The sequence below is a fragment of the Protopterus annectens genome, chromosome 2.part2, assembly GCF_019279795.1.
Source record: "Protopterus annectens isolate FY-2018-M chromosome 2.part2, PAN1.0, whole genome shotgun sequence".
NCBI lineage: Eukaryota > Metazoa > Chordata > Ceratodontiformes > Protopteridae > Protopterus > Protopterus annectens.
The window spans coordinates 1,130,886,077-1,130,905,902 of record NC_056730.1 but is presented as its reverse complement, the minus strand read 5'-3'; the positions used below and the strand labels follow the sequence as shown (position 1 = coordinate 1,130,905,902).

Here is a 19,826-nt window from a genome sequence, read left to right as displayed (position 1 = left end):
CACTGTCAGTAAATATGGGAACAGGAAGTAAGCGCGTGATTGGATAAATACAACTAAAATTAATGCATTGTGGGCTACACACCCCTGCTACCTCCCTCTTATTTCTCAGTTTTACAGAGAATCAAAGCTCTTCAGTACACCTCCCATATGCTACTTCCTATCTTGATGCGCCCTCTCTGGACTTATACAACATGCATTTTACTGTTCTAGATTTTAACCAAATCCTACCATGTTGTTAAGTGTGGGCCCATGACCGTATTTGTATTGTCTTATGTTAGTGCGAATAAGACGGGCCACTGTAATAGCAAGCAATGCATACAAATGAAACATACGCCCTAAATTTAAGCTAACGAAGATAAGAAAATAGTTTAGCTTTAGTGTTTGCTTTGTCATTGCCATTTTAAGCAACAGCAGAAAAATGAAGGCAGAGCCGTATGGTGAATAGTCTACTCGTATTGGTGTATTGGCCTTCTGTTAACCGCGCCTCCAAGTCAAGTCAGAACGGTAATTGCTAGAAACGTACGCTTCTCTACTCTGTATCCTAGCGCTTTGCTGAGAAGGTAAACAGAGAGGGGTTACCATTCTCCCCATAGAATTAATTACAGGACTCATCCCGTCCAACCGGAGTCCGATGTGTGTGTGACGCTCCGGAATTCCGCGAAACTGTTGTCATGCAAGAGAACGCCGCACCGCTCTGGGACTGTACAAGTAGAAGCATGTGGATTACTCAGGGTTTAGAGAAGACTCAAGACAGAGGTGATAGGAAAGCACAATCTAGGCTGGATGTAGTAGGTTTGCCATGAGCACAGTCTTTATCTGGATGGTACAAAAGGCTATGCGCAATTGTTGGTGACCACGTAAAAACTGGGAAATTGTTTAATAGCATTGTCACCAAATACTGCTGTAGCTACACAAGGGTGAGGTGTTGGGTGGAAGGGACAAAGTATCCAATATCGGGCGTGACAAAAAAGCTTCTTTCTGGGAAGTTGGGTTGTTTAGCAACCACCCAAATTTAACTAGCTGTTGTTTCTTGAGATATTTGGTTTATAATGCTGGCTTCCAGTAAACGCGCAGTACCAGCACGTGTGTAGTGGACAGGTGGGTCAGCATCACCAGGCGTCTTGAAAACAGAGGACCACTGATTCCTTTTGGGTTGTCATCACCTCGAAAAAGACAATGTCAGCAGTTGCTTCCATGGATGTATATGCTGCCCAGTGTTTAGTTATGTTTTCTAACGGCTCAATAGAGCACAGTAACCAGGAAAATAAGGACGTGTCAAAAGAGGGGAGAGATCCCAGGGATGCGTGGAAAGACTACTGTACTATACTTGCCATCGCAAAAAGTTTACTTGAATTAAACAAATACACACCACATAATGGTACCCGGGAACATAACGTGGACGTTTCAGCTGAAGAACACGGAGAAAGTGATGTGATCCCTGTATGTGGAGCTGATACTTCTCAGAGTTCTGATGGCAACTGTGACTTTGGTGAAGACTCCACATCTACAGCCTTGGCGCGTAACAGAAAAGTAAGGCTGTCTTCAGAGAGGAGACATAGGTGCCCATTTAGTGGGTGTGGAAAGGTATATGGCAAATCTTCTCACTTGAAAGCACACTGCAGAGTGCATACAGGTTAGTAATTTTACGGTTTGATTTATCCAGAGTTTTTTAATGGCTGTAATCTTAGTAACACATTATTAACATGAATAAGTGGTGGGCATGTTCCCTTCCAGGTTGATGCTGTCATCTGCAATATATTCCCAGTGGCTTAAGTGCCACATACCTGCCTCTAAAAACGTCAACAGTCTGAAATGATATTTTATGTCTTTGAGCCTAAGTCTACTTTATTGTCGCATATCAGCAAAGCATTCGTGCTATAATAGTAAATAAACTATCTTGTTTTACTATGGAAATATCACTATACATGTTGGGTTCAGAGATGCATAAAATCATCTGCTTTGATTACTTATAATATTTGATACTTAGATGGGGTTTTTACATTACTGTTTTGAGAGAAGCATCTACATGTTGGGGTACTCCAACCTCTTCTTTGTTGCAGAGGTACTTCTTTCTGTGCAGGCAGGGAACATGCTGGATTGAGGAGCATATGAAGATTGGCATTACTGAACCAGGTTCATATTCCCCGCCCATTGGTTTTGCAACTCCAGCCTTTCTGTTGGTTTTCCTAAAGAGTAGGCGTGTAGTTCTTCAGCTGTGTTTTGAAAGGGTGGAGAATAGTTACAGGGCTGAGTTAGGATTTGTCACAGGATGGGTGTGTGTGGTTTTGCTGCTTTTTTTTTTTTTAAATTGAGGGGGTGTGGTGTGGATTGAGGTCAGATTTGTCATAGCCTGGGTAAGAAGTGTGGTGGGTGTTGACACTTCAGAAGTTATAAAGCGCTTCCTTTCTTTGCTGTGGGCAGATGTGTAGTTGTGCTGAAAAGACATTATGTACCCGTTAGTAAAGTCTGCAGAGATATATGCGTCATGATATAGTAGTGTACGTATACAGCTTTTCAATAAACAGGTGGATATGATTCAGAAGTGATCTGCATAAGGCTTACCACAGAACAATTTTCTGTTACAGAAGACAGCCTTTTTGATGTGGCTGCAAAAATAGTTGAATGATTCTGTACAGAAGGAAAGCAATGCTAATAAAGAGCTTCTGGCCCTAAATGCAGACCAAGTTGTGTTTTTTCCCCCTGTGATTCTTGCACGGAAATGTGACAAGTATATTTCTCTTTCAGACTTGTTTGTGGCACAGAGTCTGTAAAGATAGCTGTGCATACCTCTATAGAGTTGAGTGTAGTACACACAGCATCAGCTGTACATTTTAAATAATTAATATATAGCAACTACTGTCTGGGATATTAAAAGTAAACAATTCAAATAATACAGATAGTAATGTACAAATTGCAACTTGTGTTCAGTCTTGATCAGAAAAAAGGCTGTCACTAGACAGCTATTTCATATTTTCAGTCTGTTACGAGGGGAGGGAGTTGCAGATGAAATCCATTTGACATTAAAACAGACAGATGAGCTATTAGTGGCAAACAGCAACAATTTTTTGAACTGTTATGATTTACAGTGATTAAACTGAAGAATTCCTCATGTGGATGTTTGTTAGAGTAGAGGTAGTTTTGAAAATACAAAGACATAGGAAATACATGTTCTATACAGCTTACACACATTAGCTGCATTTCCAGATATTAACTGTTCACCTAGGTGGAGGTCAGTGAATTCATGCAATGGTGGATAGTGCTGGTGCTACTAAGATCCACTGCCCATCCCAGAAGTATTAGTAGTGCTAGAGCCTGATTTAATGTTTATACTGCAAAGTGAGGTATTTTTTACTTTTTACTTGAAGGGCCCAAACTAGTTTTTTGCTTGGTAACCAACACTGCTAATGATAAGTGTAGTAGCCTCTCAGTTACATTTCTCAGTCACTATTTGCATTCTGCTTACATTCTGTGTTCTGAAGCATGGGTTTACAGGGTTAAAGAAAGCTATTTGGTAGTCTAAAACTTTATTATATTTTAGCTAGTGGAGCAATACAAGTTTCTACTCGTGATCAACATTCTAATTACCTCTCAGAAAATGTCAACTGCTTGCAACATAGAGCTTATGTACAACTCTAGAATGCTGCCAAACTCTTGTTTGTACCTGATTCACAGAGCTCCTAAGAATGAAAGGCAGCTCCAGTGAAATATGAGAAAAAGTACATTTTTAGGAAGATAACAGTTTTATAAATGAAGTAAGTAACTAAGACAAGAGACACAACAGACTAAAAACTGTGAGGGAAGGGTTGCAATCATGAGTGAGGCAGCATTAAGTCTGTGAATTGTTTAGACAGTGCAAACATTCCATTAATGTTATAAGCTGGTAATTATGGCCTGATTTGATTAGCAGTACACTCTTATGTCAGGGTATGTGTGAACACAAAATATTTTTGCTTTCCCTTTACTGCAATCCAAGGATCTATATATAAGTAAATAATGTTTTAATTATTCAGTCTGTTTCCTGTCAGTACCTATGTTGCAGTATCTCTGAACCCATTTGGTAATCTCAGGTTTTAACCTTTGGGAACTACAGTATTTGCTATGTCTTAAAGTACAACTATACCCTACATACAGTAGTTCCTGTTCCCAGAGTGCATTTCCTCCTCACATATTGATCCATTCACTGCCACAGTTAACTAAAGTACAGCATAGCCCTTGATCCCCTTCTGTGGCAATTCTGTGATTTTCAGTTGTTTCAAGTGCACAGCACATTGGTTTAGATGACATCCTCTAATACTTTATTTAGGAATTTGTCTCTGTTGGTTGTATGTCATACCATACATTACATTTTAAGGTGTTTAACCTAGGAGAAGCCCACACAAGGCTGGCTAAGACCAAGTGCAGTATAGCTCTTCTTCTCTCCCTCCCACTGCAGTCCTAAACTTCTAGAGTGTTTGAGGATTCATATTCAGAGCTGCTTTCTTTCCCTCTCACTGGTACCATAATATTGTTGAGTTTTAGGGGTTTCACAGCTGTTTAACTTCATAATGACACTAGTATCTGAAGCTAAGTGACAGAAAAATCTGATGCCATGGAATGGAGGACAGAGGCTCCCCATCAGAAGTGTTAACCCATAATTGTGAGGTCTGCAACTTTTGGGGGGGGGGGGGGGGACTGCACAAGAAATGCAGCAATCCTGAAAGATCAGTGCAGTTCTGAATGGGGAGATACTTCAGTGTACCTCAGCCTTGGACTTAAGTTTCTCATATTCACGCTTAACAGTCTCAGTATACCAAGTATTATAATTATGGTCCTCATAATTTAATTTGGAATCCAAGGGCAACTCCTGTAGCAATTATATTCCAAATATAATTTAAGCACTGTTTTTTAAAAGCTGAAGGAGAAAGGTTCATTATAGCATGTATAAAAGAAAAAGACCAGAGAGTTCATTGGGTGAAAAAAGTGGATGGCACACCGAATAGAGATTGATAGTAAAGAGTAATTCTGAGTGCCCCCATCCTAAATGAAATAAAAAGTTCCTTCATGAAAGGGTATGGTACTAAAATTTCATTTTCTGGGAGCATAGAGTAGTGCACTGAGAGGAACAGAAGGTTTAACAGAAAAACAAAATATTGTTTGCATGTCTGCATACCATCTGATCATTAGGGATTAAAGCAAGATAAAACTTCAGTAAATTCAGGAGGTCCTCAAAGTGTTCCTTCCACGTCTCAATAATGTTCCCAGTTAATGTCAGCATTTCTGCATCCATGTTAACCACACACACACTTCCAGGGCTGCTCACTAGTTTTGCCAGAACCTCTTTGAAGATATCTAAAAGCCATTCATCATGACCTCATCAAACTGTGAGCTGTACCTGCATTCTTGGAGTTAAGTGAAATATTTTCAGGTGGATGCAGGACTCTGCCAACAAGTATGTTTTGTCTTCCCTCACTTTGGTGATTTTCTTAGACAGGATATCAAGGGTCTGCCAAGAGCTGTAGAGTATCCAGGATGGGGATGGTCACAGAAGGATTGTAAATTCTTTTTCCCCCTCATTTGGTGGTGTTCTCTTCGTCTTAAATGATTGTGATCTCCAGAATGCAGAGGAGTAATTCATATCTGCACCTCCAAATTGGGAATCTGATTTTCCCTTGAAAAAAGTGGAGTCCTTTCTCCAGGTGAAGGAGGAACAGCTGCTGAAGGTTGAGTATAATAAGCTAGGGGTCTTGTTCATAGATGTGAGATTAACCAGCAAATTTCTGCAGTGACAGCAGTCCTTTAGGCACCATGCCACACTGTACTGAAAAAATTAGATGTGACTAATAGGGTGTAGCTGTTTATTTATTTTAATTTGTTTACCAGGGTTTAGTACTGATCACTTCCAATCAATTTTAGTCTCAGCCTAGGGTAAAAAACTGACCATACATACAAAAAGACAAGAGTACAATAATGCACACGTGACAGTAAAACAGTACAAAAGTAGAGTAATGCTTTGGATACATAGCAAGTCCAATGTATTAATTTTATAATATGTACAAAGTTTCAAGACATTTGGGAAATCAGAGTAAAATAAATTAGAGGTGATGAAAATGATCAGTAATGATACAGACACCTCCAGACAATGGACACATCCTGATTTGGTTTTGTCAAGGCAGGTCATGCCTACTCAACCTGGCGGACGTCTTTGAGAAGGTCACAAAGGAAATGGATGAGGGCAAAAGGGTTTACACTGCCTACCTTGACCTGGCCAAGGCACTTGATACAATATCCCACTCTGGCATTGTTGAGAAACTCAAGAGGTTAGGTATAAACCCTTATGTCACCCAGTGGATATCCATATGTCTCACAGACAGGACCCAGGAAGACAGAATTGGGGAGTCCACCTTTACAATGAGGCCAGTCACAAATGGAGTCCCTCAGGGACTGGTCCTGGGACCACTTCTTTTTGGTATTTACTTCTCTGAAATCAAGGCCAATGTAAGTGGCCTCTGACTGACTACACTTGCAGATGATTGCAGATTAGGAGCAATCATAGAACCCCTCAATCAACACAAGTGGCACAGACAAATAACTGGTGCCAAAGCCATTGACTAAAACTAAATGCCACAAAATGCATAGTAGCAGCCTTTGGGAAGTCTTCCACTCCTGTTAACTGTCATATTGACAACATACCCTCAAGAGTTAACTCAATAGTCAGAGACTTGGGGACAAATATAGACAGTAATCTAGCCTTTGACTATCACAAGTCGACAGTAGTGAGGAAATCATTATTTGTTGTGCAACATATAAACAAAGGTATGGCATCTAGGTGCAAAGTGATCATTGTTCCACTGTATTCAGCATTCATCAGTCCTATCATTGAATACAGTGCCCCCTTTGGTATGTATCTAACCAGGCACATCCAACAATTGGAGTGTCCACAGAGGTTCCTTACTAAAAGAATACAAGACATAAGTAACATGTTCTGTGCAGACCACCTCAAGGCCCTATCCCTGTATTCTCTTTCCTACAGGCTGTTGAGGGGATATCTATGCCTGTCAAACAAGGCATTGTCAGACCCCACCCTGGTGGACTGCCTGCATGTCCACAAAACAAACAGCACCACAATTACCACTTCTAAAGTCTTAAACCCTGTCTGTGATATAATTAGGTTCTGCTCGAGAGACAAGTATGTATTCCAGAGACTACCCCTTCTCTGGAACAGGCTCCCCATCCATCCATGTGAAGCAGAATTTATCCTTAACCCAATTCAGCTGTAACTTGGACAATTGGCTATGGAACAGGAAATTCACATCTGGTTTGGCGCCCGTGTCTAAAATGGACACAGGCAGCCTGTAAATAGTTAATTTCCCAGGCCCCTGCCTGTAAATATTTATCTCCCAAGCACCTCCTTACAGTTATCAAGAATACCAGAACTTGTCAGAGATTTGGAATGCATATCTAGGCTTAAAATGGTCATTAGGCTAGTTCATACCTATGAAGAGATGTGGAAAGGAGCAAAGGATCTCAGCGGTTGAGATAGCGTGCAGAAGAGTTAAAGTAGACTTAAGTGATGTGACCCGAGGGTAACAGGTACAGTCTGCTTGATTAACTAAATGTGATTTTTAGTAGTAGAAATTGGAACTTGAAGTAAGAGGATGAGGTTTACTCTGCAGTTATGATGTGTGAGTGCTGACCACTAGACTGAGGTCTTGAATACAAGTAGCAGTCTTTCACAGTCTAGCTGTGCTCAGTCTGCGTGACATAATGCACTCAGAAATTTGGGAGGGACCCATAGCACTAGTGCTGCAACTCCACATTGCCAAGACTCAGTGGGGATGTGTTGGGCACCTTTTGAGAATGTCCTTTGGGCTGCACCCATGGGAGGTGTGGTAGGCATAGCCTGTTGGGAAGGGAACCCATGGTGCACTGAGAAGATCTGGATGGGTTATGTATGTCATCTTGTCTGGTAATGACCAGTGTCCCACAGGATGATGGAGTTTATTGCTGGGGAAAGGGGATTCTAGTGTACCCTGTTCATTACAACTGCAATCCTCAGAGGACGAGTGATTTAGAAAATGGTGATGATAAAATACATTTTATTAATTGTTTCTAGTGCTGCAGGGCATTACTGTTGTGTAAAATATTAACAAAGGAAATGTTTTTTCAGTGTTTGAACATGGCAATCATTTAAGTCCATTTTACCAGTGAGTACTGGATGGTAGCTATTTGTGCACTGTCGTAATATTAACAAGTTAAGCCACTTTTCTTGGTGAAACAAGAAAGCTGATCCATGAAGCCCTGTTTAGATGCTTGCAGCTAGCAAGTCAGTGTGACCCAATGAAAAATTGTGAACACTGCATGGTGTTTCCATTATTAGCTAATTAAAGGAAAAGGGTAGTCCCAAGTATGTCATGTGAAGGAGAAGCATAAAGTACTGTGGGGACGTTAGTACTATGTAGCAGACTGAGATAGAAGCACAAGTGTATTTATTTAAGTTTCTAACAAAAGTTTTAATACAGAGCATACATTGCCATGGCACATTACTTTTTTATGCCTTGAAAATTTACTGAAAGAGTTGTAGTGATTTTACTAGTAACTATGTTGGTAAGCCATGAAACACTGAAGAGCAAAAAATGAAGAGGTAAGACTCTTCATAGCAGTGAATATCACAGAACTTCCCTTAGTATTCAAAACATTCCATTAATATTTTATTTTCAGTAATACACAACCATTTCACCACAGTTGGTGACAGTAGGTGGGAATGACACTGGGGTCAAACTACGTAAACAGGATTTAATACAAATGTAATGTTTTTTTTTAATTTTTTTACTTGTTGAAGTGACTGTAAGAGGTCTTGTGGTTCACTGTACATATTGTATTCATTCACATCATCATACCTTTGCAACTCAATTGGGCATATGTAGTCAAGTAAATTATTTTAAAAGCAGCAGCTATTACTGATGTAGAACTGGATATCCTGGCTATCTGCAGCTGCTTCAAAGTCAGCATTGTGATACTTATGACAGTGGTATTACAGATTAAACTAGACAGCACTAATGCTCCTGTCCTAGACTTGTAACATTGCCATAGCTGAGGAGTGTACAGTGCTTCAGATTAGGTGAAAAGTGTGAGTTGTGGGTATTTTATCCGCACCATTGAGTGTTATGCTACATTTCACATAATTTAGATCAAGTTAATAGTCCTCTAATTAAGAAGAGTAATAGCTGTAGCAAATAGTAGCTGACCTAGTTTTAGGTTTTATATGAGCTTTTGGTAGGATATGAACTGAAAATCAGTTGGGGTTCTGTTTTGCTTTAATTTAAAATTTTATTTATTTTATTTCTTTTAACAGGTGAGCGACCCTTTCCTTGCACGTGGTTTGACTGCCACAAAAAGTTTTCTAGATCTGATGAACTGACTAGACATTTCCGGACCCATACTGGTGAGAAGCAGTTCCTATGCCCTCTTTGTGAGAAGCGCTTTATGAGGAGTGACCACTTAACAAAGCATGCTCGCCGACACCCCAACTTTCACCCAAGTATGATCAAAAAATCCAAAAGGTCACCAACTGCCTCTTCGTAGTCTGCCCAATAATTGTCTGCAATAGGAGCGTGTCCACATTCAAGTTATGAGTAATCATTGTGTGTTTGTGCTGAGCACTGAAATGCAAATGAAAAATGTTCGTCATATAGTTAACTTTGCATAAGTGGATCTGTGCAAGCTGACTTTCAGTGTTCTTTTTTAGTTTAATCTTGGCACCTTTCAAGACTGCAGTGCTTCCTTTCTACTGGAATCCTGCCCATGGAGACTGTAATGATTCTTCCGAGAGAGCACACTGGGAAAAGCTACATCTTGGCAAGCTGCATCTTGGCCTTCCAGTTTGCTTACAGTAGGCTTCTGCACACAATATTAGATACTTCTAAAAGGTTTGCATATTTGCCTTATGAAGTTCTACCAGGCATGTCACAAATACTGCTCTGAGCTACTTGGAGTCGTACTATAGACAGAGCTGGAAAATGTACCTCTTCTGGGTCCATAAGTGGCTGTACAGGGACAGCAGTAAATAATTAAAGCAAACTCATATTTAAAATAATAGCATACACATTTTAATGTTGCATTATTTCTGAATTATACTTCTTATATGTTTCTGAAGAAATCACTTTTCAGACAACACTTGAAATGGTTTGTTCTCTGCAGTGTTAGATATAATCAGATGTTTCAAACTTCCTGGAATCTTTACTTTGGAATGAGTAAGACAGGAACATGTAAGGATGAAGATGATGTTTTGCTCCAGAGATCGGCATTTTTAAAGCTTTTAGTATTAATAATAATGGAGTAGCTTCACCTGCCAGTGTCTTCCCTGACTTATAAATGATCAGATTTATCATCTGGGCCTCTACTTCTTAAGTCATTGCACAGTTGACAGTACACCGGATGTGTTAAACAAAATCGTGTATGGCTTAGAGCAGACAAGGGTAGAACATTACGATTGTGAATGCCCATTTTACTTGTTTAGAAAATTACTTCTCTATCTGGCAATGTGAAGATTTCTCTCTTTCCAAAAGTTATTGCACACGCCTAAATTTTGTTGTAGCAAGTGACTCCACCATTTATAGAGATATTTATTGCTGTTAATATTTACTTGTGACTCAAACTGCTTATCTAGACCATGTATTAGGTAAGCAGCAGAAACATTCTACCTCTGAAAAATGTAATGTACACTTAGCCTTTTGATTATTAAAAACTGAAAACTACTATATTTAAACTGATACCTAAATCCTGGTCTGTTTACAGAAGGAGGCTGTCAGTGCCTCTAGATTGCCCATACCAAAATAAGATTCCTTCCAGTTTTTAAACATTTGTGTTGGTGTTTTTTGTTCTCTCCTTTGCCATATTGTCTTACCTTTCCAGTTCTAATTTTTAACAATATTGCCTCAGACAAGTGATATCCTTGGTAGATGATGTTGTTTGTACTCTGTACATCTGCTTCTGGGTAGTTTAGAGAGCTCATATTTTTTTGAAGTTTAAACATTTTTATATGCTTTATAAATGTCTTCCCCAGTGGTCAGCAGCCATAGCCTAATACTAACTGCTCAGTTACTTATTACACATATCTATAATCCTGGTGTAATGTTCCACCTCCCCCCCCCACATACATCCACACACACACACACAAATGTGTACATATGCCACCTGATGTGCAGTGTGTATGTATTTTGGCCTTCATTGCTGTTTAAATATCTGCCCATTATGATCCCCCTTTTCAGTACTCAGCAGTTCAGAACTGGGCAAGTATTACAGCTATACAGTAGAACGGTGAAACTGGATAATCTTCATGCCTGATTTAATGTTCCCTGTGATATCTAATGTCTTTGATTCATGCTTTGTTAGAGTGACTTGTTTATTTAAAAACTCATTTCTTTCTTTTATTTACTACAAGCCATTCAATGTGAGCACTTACTGGCCCATGCCTGAATGACAAGCATTTTGTCTGTTTTCTCTGTTGCACTCAAATAATCAGTTCACTATACTTGCACATTTTATATATGCCATGACCTGCAATAAAGAGTACCCAGCAGATTTTAAAACAGTGACAATATAAATACAGATTGTTTTAATTCTACACTGATTAATAGTTGCCTTCATCAGGCTAAACATGGTCTTTAAGGTGGCCTGTTCTTTCAAGTGCTGTTTGCAATGTAACTGTTTCTGTTTACTGGAGAGTTCAGCTTAATACTTTGCAGGCCAACCAACAAGCATTTATTTTCATTATAGAAAACATTGTTTGCACTTAAGGTACTTGCTTTTTTGTCATGCTTTAAAGAAATGACAGGTACAAGGCATTAATCAAAAATGTAAAGCTGGTTTGTGATTGTTCAGGAAACAACTACCAGTTATTTGTAGTAGCTGGTGATCATCTTTAATTGAAACCAAACACTGGAATGTGCCCTCTTCCTCCCAGAACTAAGACAGCATAAGCATTTTGTAGTATACTACTAGGGTTTATTACAGATTTTCTTGCTACAGTGAGATTGCGAGGTCGTAAATCCTGTTATTAGTACCACAGATTATCGCAACCACATTTTAACACAATGGAATGGAAATTCTAAGTGCCAAAAATATACCCTCTTACCTTACTAAAACTTGTAGCAGTAGGGAAGACAGCGTTCATTTTACCAAGTTTTTTTTTCCAGTAACAACAACAACAAGTAACCAGTACATTTAAAATTGTATCGACTGTGTGAACACTAAAATTGCTGGATTCTAGTTGGCTGATTATGCTTGGAGACCCTAATGAAAGAGTTCATGATTGGCTACAAATTCATGTAATTTTGAAATACTCTGACTGGCTGATCATCACTCTTTGGTATTCTCTGGCTAGAATGTTAGCAATAATGGTTACACATGGGGATAAATATGAAATAACCAGGAAGGATCTCTCTTTCACCCACTTCAGATAAGTGTGTGCAATATACTACAAAGCATTTTGAGTGAGATACTGAACCATAACAAGGTGTGTTTATTGCTTTTGAATCTGAATAAATGTCATCCACCTCTCAAAGGACATTTTATTTATTACGTTTCTCAAACACAAAATAACTCTGTCGTGATCTGCTAATCCATCATAATCAGCTGTATTTTTACAACAGAGAAATGGTTTTCCTAATAGTATTTCCCTTTTTATTTAGCACTTTTTGAAGTTCTTTTAATGTAATTAGCATGTTAACAAGAAGTCTTGCTCAGTATGCACATTTTACATTTTTTTTAAATGATCGATGTACAGAATGTAGACATTTATTTTTTTGTTTTTCATTATCCTTGTCTGACACTGTCAAAATGTTTTACAGGTATCTGTTTAAAATTTTTATTGCAGACTTTAACTGTACTGTGCAATCCCCATTCATCCTTCAAGTCTGTGAGCCTTCCTTTCCTATTTGACTTGAAATTGCTAAGCATATTTTTTTTTTTTTTTTGGGAAATAAGGACCATTTTGTCACTGTAGTCTCAAAGTTCTGTACTTTCTGTATAAACCTATGGTACTATTCATCCAAGTTTATTTTACTATTTAATGCTAACAGTTGCTGTGTCTGACCCATTCTTTACTTGTGTTACTACTTTGTACCCTGCCACCTTTATGAGAAGGGTAATGTAGTCTTCAACTGCCCTTTTTATGGGGTGGGGGGCTTCCTTGTGTCACCCCTGAGCCACCCACCTTATAGTTTTACATTGTTTCCATATATTTTCTCAATTTGTGAAGATGTTATAATCTTGGAATTGCTGGATTTCCTTAGCTTCCATTATGAACAAAAAAGGCATTCCTTTTCCTAATTACTTTCTGTAGTGTAGCTAAAATATACCTTTTTATCCCACCCATAATCATCTTTTCATATTATTGATTCATTTCTGTTTTACTTATGTTGCTTATCCTAGAACCCTCTTTAGTTTTCTATGTTTCATTCATTAATGCTTTATGTGATCTTGAATACAACATCCGTAGCCCCTTTCTGCTCTGCTGTAGTGGTTATCCAGTTAAATAACTTTTGTCATTTTTCTTGCATGACGTCCCTGCTTTTACTGGGATCGAAGATGGACCACAATGGTTTTCAAATATTCCAGAATTAGTTTCTTCAGCAGTGTGCCCATTGATGGATCAACAGTTATGGGCCTTTAGTTTGCTTCCATTCTTATGAATGGGAGTTGCAGCTGCCCTCTTTAGTAAGGTTAGTTGGTAATCATTACCAGTTCTGACAATGATTTCTGGGGTAAATCTCATCTGTTTTCAGTTATTTGCCTTGTGCACCTTTATTTTATTTTTTTTTTCATTTGTTTGAAGACCTGTCTTTTATTGGTTTGTTAAAGCTTCTTTTTTCATGAATACTAAAGCGTATTTGTTTAACATCTTTCATTTGTACCATATTATGCCCTCCACACCCATTTCAGTATACTTTATTATCCATCTATTTACTTTTCCAATGCCTGAATACATACACATTACATATATATATATATATATATATATATATATATATATATATATGTTTGCAATTAAAACTTGGAAACTGCATCAGTCAACCATCATATGGTTGACTTGCAGTTTCCAAGTGGGCAGAATGTCAAACCCAAATCGATCTACTATACTACACTGAACAGCTAGTGTCAGTAGAGCATCTGTGTTCGACATTGTGCAGGGGGATCATGGTTCAGTGAGGAACAGGGAATTAGCTCATTTTCTCAATGAAGTGCGATCTCAGAGTTGGCATATATAATGTGCAGAGGGGGCACACACCCCACATGGGGGTGCAGGGGGGCATAACCCCCTCCCTGCAAAACAGTAGAATTAATTTACCATTGACTGTAAGTTAATGTTCATAGCAGGTGGTGTATGACGTCACCTGCTGCTATGTCGAATATATCGAAGCATGGTTGTAGATGTATTCATTTTCAGATTTGTTTACTTTTTGGCACGCCCAATTTCCACATTTAGAGTCAACATTTTAAACTGTCGACTGATGTGGTTTCGGCATGCCAATAGTAATTAATATATATATATACACACACAGATGTAATATGTGTGTGATGTAATTAAAATAAAATTTTCCACCCTTATGGACATTTTTTCTGATAGCCTTTCATGATTCTTTCATTTTAATTGGTATTGTTTTTGTATGATTCTTTTACTGCATCCAATATTTCTTACATGTGCTATTATTACTCTAATCTTCAATGCCATCTTATTTAAGAACCACAGTGTCTTCCCCTATTTTTTGATTGGTATATTGGTTTCACAAAATGATGTGTTGTTTTCCATATGTAGCTTTAATGTGCCGCCATTCTTCTTCATACTATCTTTTTTTTTCTAAAGCCAACCCATCTGAAGTCCAGAACTCCCACTTTTCATTGGCTCAAGTCTTTGGTTTTGTAGATGCAAATACACTTTTTAGTGATTTTTTTTCTTCCAAACGGCTGTCCACTTCAAGATTTGATATGCTTTCTCATCCCATTTTATACCAGTTCCAAGACTGACATTTTCTGAGTTAGCTTTAACACTAGTTGTCTCAAGCATGCCCCTTGTTAGGCAGTGCTGATAACACTGCAGTTAATATTTGGCATATTAAAGTTGCCAACAGACGGTACCTCCCCTGTCTTGAATACATAGTAGTTCAGCTGTGCTATAATCTCAGAGTTCAATGGTAAAAGGATGCTATTTTTCCTACAAGTGGGAATCACCTTGACAGCATGATAAGTTCTCTACCCTTTGGATTTCTGCATGGCTGAGTTCTGTGCTATAGCTGCAAATAGCATTTTATTTGCAAATTCCACCCCAGTTAAGGAAAAAAAATTAATTCAGAGTGCAGTTCCTCTTTTTTTTTTTGAGGGCAGGAGCCCTAAGACATGAGACCTATCTGCCCCATGCAACCCCATTCTTAACCTAAAGAATCCCTGTGTTGGTGTATCTTGGAGAAAGGAGACATTTTCCCTCCCCACATTCAGAAAGAGAACAGAGGTAGTCCAGAAAGCTAGAGTCAGGTCTGGTAACCCAGCTGTGACCCAGAGGGTGACAGGATGAGTACGAAGGATTAGTCCAGATAAAATCACTTTAACTAGGAGACTCTCTCTCTCATGCCCTCCCTGTGAGAGGAATAAAGATGCCTTGTTGAGGTTTCAAGTAGTTTATTCGCTTAAGTAGGGTGATGGATGAGTGTTCTTGTTCCAGTACTTTATGTTCAACATGTCAGTATTTAAAGGCAGTTACAGACACTGATGGGAGGATCCAGGGGGATCTGATTGGAGTAAAATCTGGGAGATGGAAAAACAAAGAGCCAATCCACAATGTTAGAGGTTAGTCCCTTATTTGAATATTCCTGAAAGACCCATGAGGGAATGGCATTCAGCAGCCTGTGGAACCTCATTCTTAGTTAAAACGTTTTTATTTTTAAGAAACAAAAAAAAAATTACAACACAGCATGCCCTACCACTGTAGAACTATATTTAAGAAAACATTTTCACCCAAGCTTCACCATGTCCACCTAATAGAGGGGTTTACAGTTTAATCATTGAAAATGTCTGTTTTTACAAGGTTATCCCCAGACTTTATGAGTCTGTTATGCATCACATGAGAGGATGTGTATGCCTTTGTGGGGCTCATATTCCTTAAAGCAAATTATGGAAGCTTTATTACAGAACTTTTTCCAGTTTGACTTGTCCTTATCAGTGCTTGTATCATATATAATTTGGAGAGGCTATACCCACTATTACATATCTCTTGCAAAGCATTATGAAAGACATCTTCATTGCAGGCATTGCAATCCTTTTCACTTAAACTGCTACTCAAGCCTGGGCTGTAGAGTTTTATCCCTCTACACTGGTTTGCTGTTTTGGATGCAGACGTACTTAAGAGACACTAGTTGAAATCAGAATGTCAGTATAAAGGCTAGAGCACCAGTCCTTCTTATTAATACATGATTTAGCTGTATTCTTTACTTATTCATTGCATCGTGTATTAATCTAACTGTGCTGTCATGCTGTTTGATATAGAAAATGTCATGCATAGAGGACTGCTTCAGTGCAGACTGACTGGAGGTATGTCTGCATTCACTGGAGTTATGGAACCCTCTACAAACTGGAAGTGTCATTTCAACTTTAGAAGAAAAAGTTTGTAACTTGCATGGTACATACAGCAAAGAAGGATGGGCTTATTTCACACCAACCTTTACTTAACTGTGAACAAGTCTTTTAAACTATCAGATAAACTCTGCTTTGCCCTTATAGCAAGAAGCAGGGTTTGTCTCCCCCTGACTGGTAAAGAATACATTGTTCATAGTTTGTTCTGTAAGAAGATGGCACAGACTAAAAATCAAGGTTGTTTTAATCCCAAATACAGTCAGAATCATCAGGGAGTCAAGGCCCTGTGATGTTAGTAGGGAGAAGGTGTTGAGTTTAAAACCAGCACAGGTAGACGTCAGAGAGTGATCATTTTTCCGTCAGTTTTCAGTGATTTACTAAGCTCAACAAAGGAGAATAAAACTAACTTTCTTTGCCAAGATACTGTTGTTATAAAAGTCTGCGCTAACCAAGTATGGGTACATCAATGTCTGAAATCTTAGGCTTGCCATAGTGATATTTTTATTCAGAGATAGCCTGGTTGTACATGCAGATGTCTGTGCAGTCTTCTTTATGTTTAACAGAGGCCAGTAATAGAAATTAACTGCACTAAAAAGCACACATTTAATAACTATATGTTATAGAAACTAACCTCAGAAGCACTTGCCCACATTATGTACCCCATTCCTTGCTTGCTTGTAAGAGGTTAGGACATATATAAATGTTTGTAAATTCAGGTTCTTGCTGATCACATATGGTACCATGGGTTCTCTGTATGCATCCAAGGATAAGGCTTTTGCATTTTATGTAGCTAAAGATGCCAAACAGCAAACTTTAAAAATCTCATTTCAAATTGTTGACTCTGCCTCAAATTTTACCCCAAAACAGAATATACAGTGTGACATCTTGTTTTTACAGTGGAGCAAGACTGCCTTCACCCTGAGATGTAGTGGGGAATGTTTCTGTACTTGTCCTTACTACTTAATTATTTCCATGCTGAGGTTGTATAACTGTAGAGATGAGTGTGATATTCATGAATGTAACTATTGCACTCATAGCTAAGGTAATGTGAGATCATAGTAAGAGTAACTAGAAGTGGCATCCCCAAAATGGGGGGGGGGGGGGCTTCTTTGCATACATGCTGACAGACACATGTAATTTTACTTTCTGATATTCTGCTACAGTTCTGTTTGCTGGAAGACAGGATTTTTCATTATGTTATACAGTTCTTTTTTTAATATTTCATCCCGGAAAAATGGTGAGGATCAGCATTATTGATTTGGGGACATGTAAAATTGTGAATTTTGACCTTAGATATATGTGAACACTAATAAGAACCTCTCTATTCTAGGCAATGAACCATTATACTTATTGCTTTGTGTGCTGGCAGCTCCTCTAAGCTGTTCTGTGTAGTACTTTCCATGTGGCCCACTGGGACACAGCTCAAGATAACATTCATCCTGTGGACTGCCATGCTCAGATCAATAATTATATAATATTCAATTTGCTTTTTGGCGTGGCTGCTTCATGGGAATTTAAATTCAGGTGAAATTGTGCCAGCCGAAAATAACTGTGATTGAACAGTAGTACAGTTTAGAAAATATCACCCCAAATAGTTATTTTTCTTTGTACGTTTTCTGTGGTTCCTGGTAAACCACAAAGTCAAAGTCAGAGGTTTTTTTTTATAAGAGAACAGTAGCACTAAACTGTGAGTTTTTTCCCCATCTTGAATGTACGATTTTTTCTTTTACTTCTTATTTTATGGAGAATACAACTTAAGGAAAACATGTCTAATTACAACAGAATACATCTGAGGTTGTATTAATAGCCACATAACAGTAGTGGCGGAGTATCTACTTTTGAATAAATAACTTCCGTGACAAAAATACATTAAGGTTATGTGTAATGTATACTTACACAAGTTCAGAAAATGGTTTATACTGTAGTCATTGTGTTTGCAAAAAAATAATGCATTTTGTTGGATTTAAAGCCACTAGCTCACACACAGCAATTTTAGTAATTTCAAATGTATGACTGTAAATAATTTTGCAATAAGCATACTGCCTCTATACTGCTTTACTGTACTGTTCTTGTACATTGTTCACATACTTTGTAAATTATTTGGTTTTGGTTACTGTAATTTCTTTAGATCTGTAAACATGGAAGCTAATGTGTTTTTGTATGTTTTTTGAATGCCTCAATAAATGAATTGTATTAGAAAAATGTACTTATTTTACTGATCAGTGCAATTTTTAAGAGTGCACTTTTCTTTTTCCTTTGCCAGCTTGCTGTGAACATATCACATTGTGGAAATGGCCAAGTCATTATCTTTGGCTTTTAATGGATATGCATTTTCTGCTTGTCACATCAGTCAAACTTCACAAAAATGCGGTATTGCAAGTTGTGCCACAGCATTGTTTCTTGGTCCATAATGGACTTATCTTTCCAAAGACAAACATATCTAATAGAGGATTTACTGCAGTGTTTCATCCAGGGTTCCCAGCTGCTGATAACTTGACTTCCCTACTCCAGTTCAAATCTTAGCTCTTCTGCTGAAACACCAGTCAGGAATACTTGCTGATTTTATTTGAGGGTGCTTTGTGCTTTCTAAATAATTGTGCCCAATTTCAGTCATACCTCGACTTTAGCAGTACATTGCATTTAATTTCAAGCCTGTGCTAATAAAGCATTACCACTAAACCTTTGTTGATGTCACAATATCGTTTCTGACTCAGCCTACTTGAGTTGGAGGGTCACAGCTCACATAATGTACTTTAAAGGATGTAAGTTTCAGAAATATAATGTACTTATGCTTTATCTGCTAGTAATTAATGTAACTATTCCGTTTTACAGACATGTCAACAAAACAAATCAGCTGATCATTGCTAGTTAAAGGCACGTGTTTACTTTACAGAAAAAGAGACATCTTCAGAACAGCTGGTACATGTAAGTTGTTGGTCATCCAGTTTTAATGTATAGGATGAAAGAGCTGCTTGTATAGTATATTACACCCTTTCTGTTTTCCTACTGTTCTTATGCTTCAATGGATGCAGGAATATACTGAATTTTAAATGCCAAGATGTATTTTTATTCAAATGTACATTTTTTTTTTGAATTAGTGACCCTTTAACATTCTTAACTTGAGCTTGTAGTAAACATATAGGATACAATAAATAAAGAACAAATTACATGCAGGTAAGTTGGCACTGTTAATTGATTAAACAAAATGCAACCACATGGGGCTG

The 19,826-nt window shown here is 38.1% G+C and overlaps 1 protein-coding gene across 2 annotated transcripts; it reads left to right on the top strand.

The window, feature by feature from the left end:
* Nucleotides 1-510: 510 nt before the first annotated feature.
* KLF9 (Kruppel like factor 9) lies at nt 511-19,285 on the top strand. Of its 2 annotated transcripts, none has more exons than XM_044064369.1 (2): nt 511-1,633; nt 18,866-19,285. In XM_044064369.1, exons 1-2 carry the CDS (start codon nt 1,177-1,179, stop codon nt 19,123-19,125), a joined length of 717 nt encoding a protein of 238 aa, XP_043920304.1. In that variant the 5' UTR covers nt 511-1,176; the 3' UTR covers nt 19,126-19,285. The 2 variants fall into 2 exon arrangements, with proteins under 2 accessions (XP_043920304.1, XP_043920305.1); XM_044064370.1 differs by lacking the exon at nt 18,866-19,285 and adding an exon at nt 9,332-18,808 and having other exon boundaries at nt 522-1,633.
* The last annotated feature ends 541 nt before the right edge of the window (nt 19,286-19,826 follow it).

What these genes read in the sequence shown, in the direction of transcription:
- KLF9 (XM_044064369.1), top strand. Translation starts at nt 1,177, where the DNA reads ATGTCAGCAGTTGCTTCCATGGATGTATATGCTGCCCAGTGTTTAGTT. An exon ending in ACACTGCAGAGTGCATACAG is followed by an intron (nt 1,634 to 18,865) that starts GTTAGTAATTTT and finishes TTCCTTTGCCAG; the next exon opens with CTTGCTGTGAACATATCACA.